Source organism: Benincasa hispida, chromosome 1, assembly GCF_009727055.1.
Source record: "Benincasa hispida cultivar B227 chromosome 1, ASM972705v1, whole genome shotgun sequence".
Classification (NCBI taxonomy): domain Eukaryota; kingdom Viridiplantae; phylum Streptophyta; class Magnoliopsida; order Cucurbitales; family Cucurbitaceae; genus Benincasa; species Benincasa hispida.
In genome coordinates, this window is record NC_052349.1 from 23185071 (window position 1) to 23198815 (window position 13745).

The following is a 13745-nucleotide window of genomic DNA, read 5'->3' on the forward strand; positions in this document are numbered from 1 at the left end:
GGCATGTTAATAGGATAAGAAACATAAAAATTATGTGTTCATGATTTTAGGAGAAGCTTTCATGTATTTATGTTATTTTTCTTCATTGTCCTTTTTTGATGAGTATGCTAGATGGGATGACTAAAAAATTAGGCAAAAAAAGTGAAATTACCCCATTTTTTTAAATAATGCTTAATGATCACTTGCTGATGTCAAATTCGGGTGAAGTTACTAAAATATACTCGTGCGCATGCGGAAAAGTAGTCTCGCTCTCGTTATGGCTCGTTTCGCTCTCTCTTCTTTATCTACTCATAAATCACTGTGTTTCTCCCTCTCACTCATCTCGCCCTCTCTCTTTTTTCACTCACAAAATCACTATGTTTCTCACTCTCGCTCTCTCTTCGTTTCCTTAGTACAAAATCACTCCCCTTTCTCGCTCTTGCTCACTAGAGTTGGGTTGCGTCGAATTGCCCGTGTGGACTTACCGTGTCGGAGAAGAAGAAGATGACGTACAGAGGAGAAGAAGAAGACGACATGCAGAGGAAGATTTCTCGCACCGAAGAAGAAGAGGAAAAAGATAGAAGAAGGGCAATACCGTAATTCACATAATCATGACATTAGCAAATGAGCATTTGACATTTTTTTTAAAAAAACTAGGTCATTTTCCATTTTGGACCTTTAAAATGGATCTTTTAGGAAATTATCTATTTTTTTATTGATTCCAAAAGGGGGAGAGGTATTGAGAACAACGAAAGCATGTTGTTAATGAACATTCATTGTTTTGAAGTTACTTGAAATTATGTATGTGTGTTGATTATGATTCAAGTTCACATTTTATATTACACACCAATTTGGATTTCATTTTTCTTGATTTGTTTGACATCATAAAAAGAGGAGATTTTTTACTTTTTGACCCTTAATCTCAAATTAATTAATTAATTAAGATTTTGATGATAACAAACTCGAATTAATTTATTAATAATTTGAGTATTTTGAAGTGTCTATTGTGTAGAGCTCGAGACAACGATTCCGACGCCTCTTGATCACCCAAATTCAAATTAGAGTTCAGATGAAAAAGATATAGCAAAAAGAAGCATAATGGAAAAATACATCGAGATGGTGACGTGACAAATTAATCATCAAATGAGACCAATTAGAGATGGCCACGTGAAGCGGGTGAATGACACATATGACCTTAAGTTTGCAATTGATGGAATTTGGTTTTCCTTTAAAAAAATTTAAAAAAAAATGATTTTGCAAATTAATAAAAAAAATTAAAAAGAAAAAAAATATGACCCAAACGGTCAATTTGTAAAAAAAGAAAAAAAAAAGGAAAGAAACCTGCTTAGGTTTCTGTTGAAGATATATATAAAAAATTATATATATTTTCTTATATTATTTAATTAAAATAGATATTACCAAGATTGAATTTAACTAATTATAAAAATGATTATCGAATTATAATTAATATGATGTTGTTTAAATATATTAATGGGTTAATTTTAATTATAAAGTACTCACTTTTTAAATATTTATAATTAAAATTATTATTGATTCTTAATTAATCAATTTTTATCAATATATTAAAAGAAAATTATTTCAGATGGCAAAACTATTGAAAATATTTATAAAATGTAGCAAAATTTCAGAATTCATTAATGATAGATATTGATAGACTTTTGTCCGGGTCTATTAAGAATGTGTATATATCATCTCACGTTCTATATCAATGATAGATATTGATAAGCCCTGAGGGTCTGTTTGGGAGTCCAACATGAGATGATATATCCTCACGTTCTATATAGTGTTTAGAGGCCCATTATCTTATCTCACCAATTTTAATTGTTTATGGACCTATTTTTGGAACGTGTTTCGTATCTCATTGTCATTTTCCTTCCCTGTATCATATATCATCTTAGTGCTTGAACCTATTCGATCATACTCGATCGTTCGTACTCGATCAAAACTCCCCAAACATCAGAACTCTCCAGACATCAGAACTCTCCACATCCTATATCATCTCAGCATCCCAAATAGCCCCTATATTTTGATTCTGAAATTTTGCTATATTTTGATTCATTTTCTATATTTGAAAATAACCCTATATTAAATTATATTTATTGTTTAATTAATTAATCTATTAAAATTATAAAAAATTTCATGTTTAATTTCATAAATTAAATACAAACATAATTTTTGTTCATAAAACTTTAATAGTCTTTTCTATGCATAATCAAACATAGTCATCTTTGATTCTCATACATCATTTTTCAAGGCATCATTTATTTCCAAATATCTATAAAATCTTAAATCAAATGATCTCTTAACAATTTTATTAAATCTAAATTGATTCATTTATTAAAATTTAAAGGTTTAATTGATATAATTATAAGTTTCATGTAGCAAAACGTAAAATAATAGTCTAGGAAAACAAATGGTTATAGTTAGATGAAATTAAATTCACCTTTATCCACGCGCTTAAGATTTTGTGTCAAAAGTTATATTTGGTATCAATTAAATGACAACCATAGAATTGGCGGTCCTCTTCCCTTTGTTCAATAATAATGCATAAAATCCATGGAAAATAGGAACGATAGAAAGGCAAAAATCCGGCGCCAAGGAACGTGGGTATGCAACTGGCCACCATTGTCGCCACTTGGGTTCTTCGAACCGACAAATCCCTTTTCTTCTCTCTTTCCTACTAGCATTCGTTTCCCCGCCATCCACGCCCCTTTTGCGCCATATTTCTTCTTCATTTCTTCTCCGTTTCTCTCTCTTTTTGCCTCTTTCCAGATCCCTTTCTATCTACCATCTTCCCTCTTTCCACATAATCCACATTCCAGCAGATCTCTGTTTCAGGGTCCTTCGTTCACTTTTCTGCTGCACCTCATCTGGGCCGATCGCTTTCTCATCGAATTAAGAATCCTCACTCCTCGGTGAGTTTGTTTTCCTTTTACCATTTTCAGAATTTGGGATTGATAAATTGATTGTTCTTTTTAGTTCAGTGTATTGTTTATTTAGATCCATCGTTTGCAGATCTTATATGGGCAAGGCTTCATTATTTGTAATTTTGTGAATTGGGTTGTTTGTTGATGATGAAATAAGGATCCCCTTTATCTTACATTCTCGTATCGATGTCAACTGTCTTGATGGATGATATACTTTTCAAATACGTTGTGTGTACTTGATGTGTACCAAACCAAAACGGAACTTTTTATTGATAGTTCAGATTTTCCTTATTCTTCTTCTATAAAGTGTCCTGTAATTTGATGGGAGTTGTAATCTTATGCCCTGACCATTTTATATCTTCTGAAGTTTTTCATGTCTCTTGTAAGCAGGGTGAGGGTTTCAAAAGCTTGACTAAGCACAGGGGGATCACCCTGTGAGGAGCAAAAACTTAACTTGCTGATGCAAAGAAGTTGTGGTGGGTTGGGGGCTTTCCTATTCAGAATAGCCCATTGATGAGAGATTTCTTTTTACATATTTTTTTTTGGGACAAGAACATAGATAATCTAATCTGATTTGTTGGGAAAAAGTGTTGTTGCCATTTCATTTTTTTTGGTGGAAAGGAGATACTATCTACTCTTCCCTCTTCTTTGAGATCTCCTTTTCTCCCTCTACCATTTTCCTTCATCTGATTCTTTGAAGGTGTAGTTAGCCTAGCCATATCCAATTTGAAGATATGCAGAAGCCTCAAGATCATCGGTCAAGGTCTACCAAACCCACTACTATACATGGCTATGCTCAGTCTGGGGACGTTCTTAGCCTTCAAAAGCTGCTTCGAGAAAACCCGGGTCTTCTTAATGAAAGAAATCCTTTTGTATGGTCTCTTTCTTGTAGAACCTTTTAGTATTCCTGCGAAATTTCTGTTGTCATTTTCATTTTAAGTTTGTATATTTGTTCATTGGAAGTGACCCTCTTATCATCTAATGTGAATATGAATTGCTTTGGTTATATGCATGAGATAAGGACTTCTTTGTGCTTTCTGACTCCTTGTGCTTTTTGTTGGCTCTATATGAAAATTTTGGTGCTCAGCGTAATTTTAATGCTGGGCATGAATTTCTGGAGTATATTATTTTTAGCACTTGATATAACTTTTATGTGATCACCATTTCCAATATTTTCCATCCGGGATCTCTTTGGGCTTCTGTTACTCATCTTTACTTTTAACATCTAAAGATGTTATTTGTTGATTGATCCCATGTTACCCATTCAGTCATATCCCTTCGCCTTCTTTAATATGAATTCTAACAATACTTGCTGGTGTTGAGAATATCAGTTTTCATTTTGAGTACTTTGTCTCTGTTTCATACTTCTCTTATTAATACAATGAATAAAATTGTGCCATATCCTTTTCTAGCAAATTCCAGTGCAGTTTCTTGCTCCTAATTTTGTATGATTCAGGATATTGAACCAAATTTTACTGTTGTTTTTTTTTTTAACCTTTGGAGTGAAACTCATGAATTTCAATGCCTACTTCAGATGGGACAGACACCACTTCATGTTTCTGCTGGCTATAATAGGGCTGAGATTGTTACATTTCTTCTTGCCTGGAAAGGCCCAGAAAATGTTGAGTTGGAAGCCAAAAACATGGTAGGTATATACATTCTTTGTTGGCGGTCGTGTTTTACATGAAGTTGGACCATAGTTCTCAATTATTAGTTAGAGCTAATATTCTCAACTCTCTGCAGTATGGAGAGACCCCATTGCATATGGCAGCAAAGAATGGGTGCAATGATGCAGCACGGGCGCTACTAGCTCATGGCGCTTTTATTGAAGCCAAAGCAAATGTGCTATATATTGTCTTTTAATTATCTATATTTCATTGGTTTTGTAATGAATTACATGCGTCTTGGTGGTTTGTTGGTTGAAGTCTCTGCTTTTGTTTATTCAATTATGTAGAATGGTATGACCCCATTACATCTTGCTGTCTGGTATTCACTTCAATCTGAAGACTGCGCAACTGTTGAGACTTTACTCGAATATAATGCTGACTGTAGTGCGACGGATGAGGTAATATCTTTTCAAAATTTGCTTGCAGTATTTTGTGTTCTCCAATGTACTACTTTGTTGATATTTTCTTAAATGCAGGAGGGTATGACTCCACTAAACCATCTGTCACAAGGCCCATGTAGTAAAAAGTTGAGGGAATTGTTGAATCGGCATTTAGAAAAGCAGAGAAAGCGAAAAGCAATTGAAGCATGCAGTGAAACTAAAGCAAAGATGAAAGAACTTGAAAACGAGCTATCGCATATTGTGGGTTTGCACGAGCTCAAGATACAGCTTCAGAAGTGGGCTAAGGGAATGCTTTTAGATGAGAGACGTAGGGCCCTTGGCCTCAAAGTTGGCACCAGGAGGCCCCCTCATATGGCATTTCTTGGCAATCCTGGAACAGGTAATACTTAAAGGAGGCAAGAGTTTGGCACAGCTATTCTTTTTCTTTCCTCTATAAGTGATCCTGCACCCCCACGGGACTTCATATTAAGCGTTTGAATCATACATCAATATTTACTTATTATTAGTTTCAATATCCATTTAAGTTGAAATTCTAACAACTTTTTTTTACCTATAATGTCTTTGTTTACTGTTAGGTACTAGATATTTAGTATGATGTTAGTTAAGGGGTATAAAGGTAATTAGATAGATAGGTAGGTAGTTACTGGTAGTTATTGTATAAGGATAGTTACTACTTGTTATAAATAGGGGGAGGGTAAGTGAGTGAAGGGGGGTTGTTCTAATCTAGGGCTTGGGCGAGTACACTCAAGCGGGTGGTTCCAAGTTCCTTAATACTTGGGTTTATCTTGTATTTCTTCATAGTTATATTTCAATATATTCATATCTCCTTGTTAGATAGTATGCTAACATTTACATATATAGTTTCATTAGTAAATTATACATGGTATTCTTATGTATAATTAATATATATATTTTTAACAAAAGTAATTATACGTTTTCATAATTATTAAATTATACTTTTCTTTACCAAAAAGATTATTAAATTATACTCTTCTTGGGGGAAGGTTATCTTCCCATCTCGTTCTCTAAATTAGACAGAATATAAAAATGTTATTTTATTATTATATTGTTCTCTTTCGTAATGGCTTTTCATTTTTAATGATTTTTTCCCACTTTTTTCACATGACATTCGTATTGCTTATTTAAATCACAAAGCATCTATTCTTTTTGGTTGTATATGGTTGCTTACATATTTAGCAGTTAGCATTAGGTAACAAAACTTGTGTTAAACTGTTATGTTTCACTTATTGCTGTTATTATTTTTGAAAGGTAAGACTATGGTCGCTCGAATTCTCGGAAAACTGCTTCACATGGTTGGTATCCTACCGACGGATAAGGTAACAGAAGTACAGAGAACAGATTTGGTTGGCGAATTTGTTGGTCATACTGGTCCAAAAACCAGGAGGAAGGTACTCCACACATGCATTATAGTTGTACCCTCTTTTTCAAATTTATTTGGAACATTGCTTTATGTATGGATGCCATCTCTTTGACTTGCAGATCAAAGAAGCAGAGGGTGGAATTCTTTTTGTCGACGAAGCCTATAGACTGATACCAATGCAGAAAGCGGACGATAAGGATTACGGTTTGGAAGCATTGGAAGAGATCATGTCTGTCATGGACAGTGGGAAAATTGTAGTCATATTTGCTGGGTACTGCGAACCAATGAAGCGCGTAATAGCTTCAAATGAAGGGTTTCATCGACGGGTAACCAAATTTTTTTACTTTAACGACTTCAGTTCAGAGGAATTAGCAAACATTCTCCATATCAAGATGGATAATCAAACAGAGGATAGCTTGTTATATGGCTTTAAGTTGCATCCTACTTGCACCATAAAAGCCATTTCCGACCTGATCGAGAGAGAAACGCAAGAAAAGCGGCGTAAGGAGATGAACGGTGGTCTAGTTGATCCAATGCTAGTAAACGCGAGAGAGAATTTGGATGGTAGGCTCAGTTTTGACTGTATAGACACAGAAGAACTACGTACTATTACAATGGAAGATTTAGAGGCAGGCCTTCGTTTACTAATACAGTAAGACTAATATTCAATTTCAAATGCTCCTAGTGCATTCTTTGTGTGGTGATGAGGCTGATTTGGAGCTGTAGGCAGCATCTGTTATTATCACTACAGCAAACTTAGATGACTTGTTTGGAGATTCTAGGTGATTTTTTTGTATTCTCTTTGTAATTCGATGGCTTGTGATGTTTTGGTATGTACTGGTTCATTTTATGTCCCATTCTTTCGATTTTTTAATGTTGAAATGTAGCTGTTGAATAAAATTTTGAATATAAGAGATTATTGTTGCCATTGTTGTTGATGGTGTTTCTGAGTAATGTAACACCCTCCTTCAGTCCCATCTTTGCTCTGAGTCTAAAGTTGGTGTTTTGAATAAATATAAATGAGAATTTTGTATAAGAATTCTCAGTTATTTTTTAGACAAGTTGAATATATTTTTTTTAAGACAGGTGGAATATGACTGTATGAGGATTTGATCTCCAAGCTTTAAATCCGACCTTAAAAGAAATGAATTCATGTACTCCAACCTTAAAAGAAATGAATTCATGTGAATGATTGCTGAGTTATGTTTACTTTGCACAGTTCAACACACACACACTTTTTGTAATTAGTGTTGGCCTCCACTGGATGAATACCATAACATTGAGAGGTGCTATTAGTTGTAAAATTTATTTAAGGGAAAATTATAATTTCTCTTCGAGTTTTGAAGGATACGATTGTGGTCCTCATTTTTAAAATTTAATGTATTTGATTCATGAGTTTTTAAATTTAACATCTTTGAGTTTCAGATAAATTGGAGTTAATTATCTTAAATTGTTGGGTTTTAATTTAATTTAATTTTTGGATTTTGGAGCAACTTAAAATAATTGAGTAGATAATTATTTTTTTGTGGTTTTAAATTGATTTAAATTATTTGAAGGATTTAATTTATATCAAATTGATGAATTTTGTGCCTTTTAATTTTGGTTTTTCGAGCCTACATTAAGGTAATTCGAGAAATTAATTGATTTATTAGTTTGATAGAATCTTTAGAAATTTTGGAGATAGTATGATAAAATATTTGATTTTCTTTTTAAACTTAGAAAAAATGAAAGGATTGAGATATTTGAAATTAAAGAAAAGTGAAAAGAGACAGAAAATCGGAGAGAAAGATAGCAGTTTGGTTTTTCAACGACAACTTCCACAAAATTGTCGATTGTCGGAGTTTGAAATGTCGAATCGTGCTGAAATTTGGTCAATCTGTTTGACATATAGGGTCTGTTTTGAACGATTGGATCGTTGTTTGGAGCTCTGGTTTATCTGTATTGCTGCTGAATAGAATCTGTAAAACTGAAGATCCTCTCTTCTCTCTCGCTCTTGAGTTTGAAGTTTCGAAGTGGTTTTGGATCAAACCATGTGTTGAGTAAGTTGTTTGGAGACATTCAGGTTAAGTTGTGATTGGAATTGTGCCCTAAATGTTGGATTTAATTTCGATTTTTGTTTTTGGATTTATTCAAGATTCAAGATTTTGCGAAGTTAAATTGCTAGCTATTTGGACTTAATTCTAAGGTAAATGATTTACTACAGATTCGCCTTCAAATTCAAGTTAGTGTTAAAATTGTGATTGTTCTGAAAACATGATTATATTTTGATGGGTCGAATTGCTATAACTTGCTATAGTTGGACTGTTGAGGGTGTTTTAGAAACCTGTGTTAATGTTATGAAAAATATGATATTATGTAAAGGTTATGTTATGTTTGATTGATGGATAAACCGTTGAGACTATTATGGAAACTCATGAGATATGTCTCTATGTTTATTATAATATGCTATGACTTGTTATGAATTTGGACGATGGATGTTGCATGTTGGAATGATAGTGACTGTTAACACCCCTATCGGACTGTGTTCATCCTCTGAGTATATTTCAGCGTCCTTATAGGATCGTCACTTACAATTATGTTATTGTGTCTCTTCGGAGTCACTTCCTATGTCATACCCTCTCCTAGATTGCCTTCTTAATCTAAAAGGAGATGTGAAGACAGCAGATGTCAACCCTCTTATGACATCCATTGCCCATCTTAACCTTAGCTACTTGTTCTCTCAAGCCTCATGCCCTAGTAAACAGTTTATAAGCATGCAATCCATTAGACATTCCTCAATAAAACACGTATCCAGTCTCAGAAGCAAGAAATATAAATATATACCAAAATAGTCAACATAATAGTGGAGCCCATCTCAAGTTACCCTTATCCCTAATATGCACATAATAGTTTATCAAACATCTTAGTACTGTCTGGATGCATAGCATAGCTAAACTATGGGCCTCCTCTAGAATGATGTTCTTCAAATTCACAACATTAGGCACACATAATCTGCCTTCCTTAAGTAAGGCTCCATATGATCTCAACTCATACTCCGATCTCTAGTTCTTACTTACTACTTCGGTTAACTTCCAAAAACTGGGATCTCCTAGTCGTTCTCTGAAAAATATCATCTACTAGAGTAGGTCTAACCTGGAAATGAGCTACCAAACTCCCTGCTTGGCCTGCTGTCAACCTAGCATCGACACTCTTCAATTCCTATAGTAACATACCCTTAACCGAACTAATGGTAGCTTTAGAATGTACTGTCTTCCTACTTAGTGCGTCTGCTACTACGTTCGCCTTCTTGGGTGGTACTCAATGGTATAATTATAGTCTTTAATCAGCTCTAACCACCTTCTCTGTCTCAGATTTAACTCTTTCAAATTAAAGATATACTTCAAACTCTTGTGATCAGTAAATATATGACATTGGTCACCAAACTGGAAATGTCTCCATATCTTCAGGGCCAATACTACAATTGCCAATTCTAGATCGTGGGTAGAATAATTACACTCTTGCTTCTTTAGCTGTCTAGAAGCATAGGTAATTACCTTTCTTTCTTGCATTAATACACATCCTAAACCTTGTCTGAAAACGTCACAGTAAATCTCAAACTCCTTGCCCGGTACTGGAAGGGTTAGGATTGGTGCAGACACCAATATTTGTTTCAACTTTTGAAAACTCTCCTCACACTTCTTAGTCCATTCAAACTTTGTGTCCCTTCTGGTCAAACTTGTTAACGAAAAGACTATCTTTGAAAAACCTTCCACAAATCTCCTATAGTAATTTGCCAATCCAAGGAAATTACATACCTCTAATATTGAGGTAGGTCGCTCCTATCTTACTATTGCTTCCATTTTATAAGGATCTACGCTTACTCCTGCTGCCGACACTACATGTCCTAGGAATACAACTTAGTCAAGCCAAAACTCGCATTTACTAAACTTTACATATAACTATTTCTCTTGTAATGTCTACAGTACAATCCTCAGGTGCTCCTTATGTTTTTCCTTGTCTACCGAGTAAACCAAGATATCATCAATGAAAATGGTTATGAACTGATCTAAGTAAAGATGAAATATCCTGTTCATTAGATTCATAAACACTGTCGAGGCATTTGTCAAACCAAATAGCATGACTAAGAACTCATAATGCTCATATCTCATTCTAAAAGCAGTCTTGGGAACATCAGCTTCCCTAACCTTCAACTGGTGGTAACTTGATCTTATGTCTATCTTGGAGAAACTGAGGCTCCCCTCAACTGATAAAATAAGACATTGATGCGGGGTAATGGATATTTATTCTGGATTATCACCTTATTCAATTGTCTATAGTTAATGTACAACCTAGAGTGCCATCATTTTTTTTAACAAATAGAACCGGTGTTCCCCATGGTGACACACTAGGCCTAATATAGCCTTTGTCCACCAATTTCTATAGCTAGATTTTCAGCTCTTTTAATTCAGTTGGTGCCATCCTGTATGGGACTTGTGAAATAGGAGTTGTACCTGGAATTAGGTCAATCGTAAACTCTACTTTTCTACCAGGTGGTAGGCTTGACAGTTCCTCAGGGAATACATCAATAAATTCCTACACCACCAGTACATCCTTTCCTCAACAACTTCCTAACTTTGACTGCTGAAATCAGGCTGTTAGGAAGAACTCTCATGTTCCCTGTAAAGACTACCTCAACTTCTCCAGGCCTCCTGAACACTACTTCCTTTTTATAGCAATCAATGGAGGCATTATATTTACTTAAAAGGTCCATGCCCAATATAGCATCAAACTCAAGTAATTCTAAAGGATTAAATCAATCAATATACTTTGTCCTTCAATCACTACCTCACAATCTTTATAAAACTCATTTACCACTAATATCTTGCCAACAAGGGTAGAAATAAATAACTCATCAGACATGTTTTCTAACATTCTATCAATATGTAACATAAACGTATTGGAAATAAATGAATGAGTAGTGTCAGGATCTAACAGTACATATGCAGGGTGGTCACAAAGAGTTATTGTACCAATCACAACATCGGGTGCCTCCACAGCCTCCTAATGGATCACCACGTACACCTTGCCCTACTGTCGAGGTCTACTAGTTACCCCTTTCTGCTTGACTCCATTAGTGCCTTCTTTGCAAAATGGTTTACCCAAAGAGAGGGGGTAGACTATGAAGAAACCTTCTCTTCGGTTGTCATGATAAAGTCTATTAGAATACTCTTGTCCATAGCTACCTTTTGTGATTATGAAATCTAGCAAATGGATGTCAAGACAACATTTATAAATGATTATCTTGAGAAGAGTATCTATATGTCTCAACCAAAATGGTTTATAGAATGGGATCAAGAGCAAAAAGTTTGCAAGCTTAATCGATCCATTTATGGATTAAAACAAGCATCTCGATCATGGAATATGAGATCTGACACTACGATAAAATCTTATGGCTTTGAACAAAATGTTGACGAACCTTGTGTTTACAAGAAAATTGTTAATAAACTGTTGCTTTTCCGGTTCTGTATGCTGATGATATTCTTCTCATAGAAAATGAGGTAGAATTTTTGGCTAACGTCAAGAGATGGCTTGCTATGCAATTCCAAATGAAAGATTTGGGAGATGCATAGTAAGTTCTTAAGATCCAAATAGTTCGGAACCACAAGAATAGAACTTTAGCATTATCCCAAGCATCTTATATAGACAAGATGTTGTCTAAATATAAAATGCAAAATTCCAAGAAAGGAATGTTACCTTTCAGACATGAAATTCATCTATTTAAAGAATAATGTTTTAAGACACCTCAAGAGGTTGAGGTTATGAAACAAATTTCACATGCATTAGAAGTGGGGAGTTTAATGTATGCCATGTTGTATATGAAGGATCCCAAATTGAAGGGAACCATGAGTAGAAGAAAGATCGTCCCAAATCTATTTGTCATTGAATGTAAATTTTACAATAATTAAAGAAATAGATATGCATTTATATAAAGTACAGCATGCTATTAAAAACGTTATAGAAACCTTACCTTTGAAGACTTTTCTTCAAGAATCCTTTGAACAACACACGAACATCTTGAAGACTTTCTTCAAGAATATCTCGATCAAGAACACAAACACTACTACAAATACTTCCTCGGTATTCTCAGGTAGAGAACCTAGGAGTGGTGGGCTTTGGCTATTTTGAAATGAGGAAATTTTAGTAGTGAGGAGGAAGGTTTGAAATTGTTACCAACAACTCAAACTCGCACACAAAGCTCTTCTGTTGTTTTCCAATCTTTCAATCGATGAATAGATTGTTTAAGAAGAAGACTCTCCCCTGTCTTTCAAAAATCAAATACCACAACCACCCACACGTGGGTGGAGAGAAAAGAGGGGGAGGGAGCCATATTTTTATTTAAAATAAAATAAAAATGATATTTAATATATATAAATATAAATATGATAACTAATGTATCATATATATATATATATTAAATTATATGTAATATCAAATATAATATATAACCTATAGATTTAATATTGTATCACAAACAATATAACTTATAGTTTCTTTTCTCTCTTATATGGCATCTAATATAAATCATATTTATATTAAATTTAACAATTATGAATCTAAACACATTAATGATATTTGAATCTCATTCAAATATTTATATCCCCTCAAGTAATCTATAATATATCAAGTACATTATAATAATCATATCACATATAATTAAAATAACTTAATTATATCATATATAATTAAATTCCTCTATTAATTTGAACAATTCAAATTAATCCAAAAAACTGATTCTCAATTAATCCTATTGAGCTATCAAGGGGACCTCATAGGCCTGTAGCTTGAAACTTCAACAGTACATGAATAATTAATTAAACTCTTTTATGAAATTATTCACCATCTGTTAACTGTTGGGCACTCCACTAAAGACCGACAGCTGCACTCTTCCCACTACATATATATTTCTGTGTCCATTGAATATAGCCGATCAATAGTACGATGACCCTTCAAAAATTGCTCGTAAGTACAGTTAGGCCAAAATTATCGTTTTTTCTCTGTAGTTACATTTAACTCCTTAAGTACCACTGATCCCTCTAATAAACAATAGATCATAGTCCAACTATGGCTAAACCCCTTTTCGGCCAGAAGAGGGTGTGGTGCCATGTTGTTCAAGCCCCTGAATCAGCCCTTAAGGGAAAAATTTATTTACTTACCCCGAGGAGTGAATTCCTTCTTGTGTAGATGTGTTCCCAACTCCCCAATTAGACGAATCCTCAAAATGGTAGGCTTGTTGAGTCGGTGATCTGGCCATTCTTACCCATACAAATCAAAGAACCGCCCTCATAGGCTTGTTCATAACTTACTCAGGATTCAGGTCATGTTGCTATGG

The 13745-nt window shown here is 34.2% G+C and overlaps 1 protein-coding gene across 1 annotated transcript; it reads left to right on the top strand.

Moving 5' to 3' along the window:
* The first annotated feature begins 2536 nt into the window (after positions 1 to 2536).
* LOC120084792 (ribulose bisphosphate carboxylase/oxygenase activase, chloroplastic) lies at positions 2537 to 7351 on the top strand. The gene is made up of 8 exons (XM_039040615.1): positions 2537 to 2915; positions 3318 to 3799; positions 4462 to 4572; positions 4671 to 4769; positions 4882 to 4992; positions 5071 to 5374; positions 6265 to 6404; positions 6496 to 7351. Exons 2-8 carry the CDS (start codon positions 3662 to 3664, stop codon positions 7030 to 7032), a joined length of 1440 nt encoding a protein of 479 aa, XP_038896543.1. The 5' UTR covers positions 2537 to 2915; positions 3318 to 3661; the 3' UTR covers positions 7033 to 7351.
* Positions 7352 to 13745: the final 6394 nt, after the last annotated feature.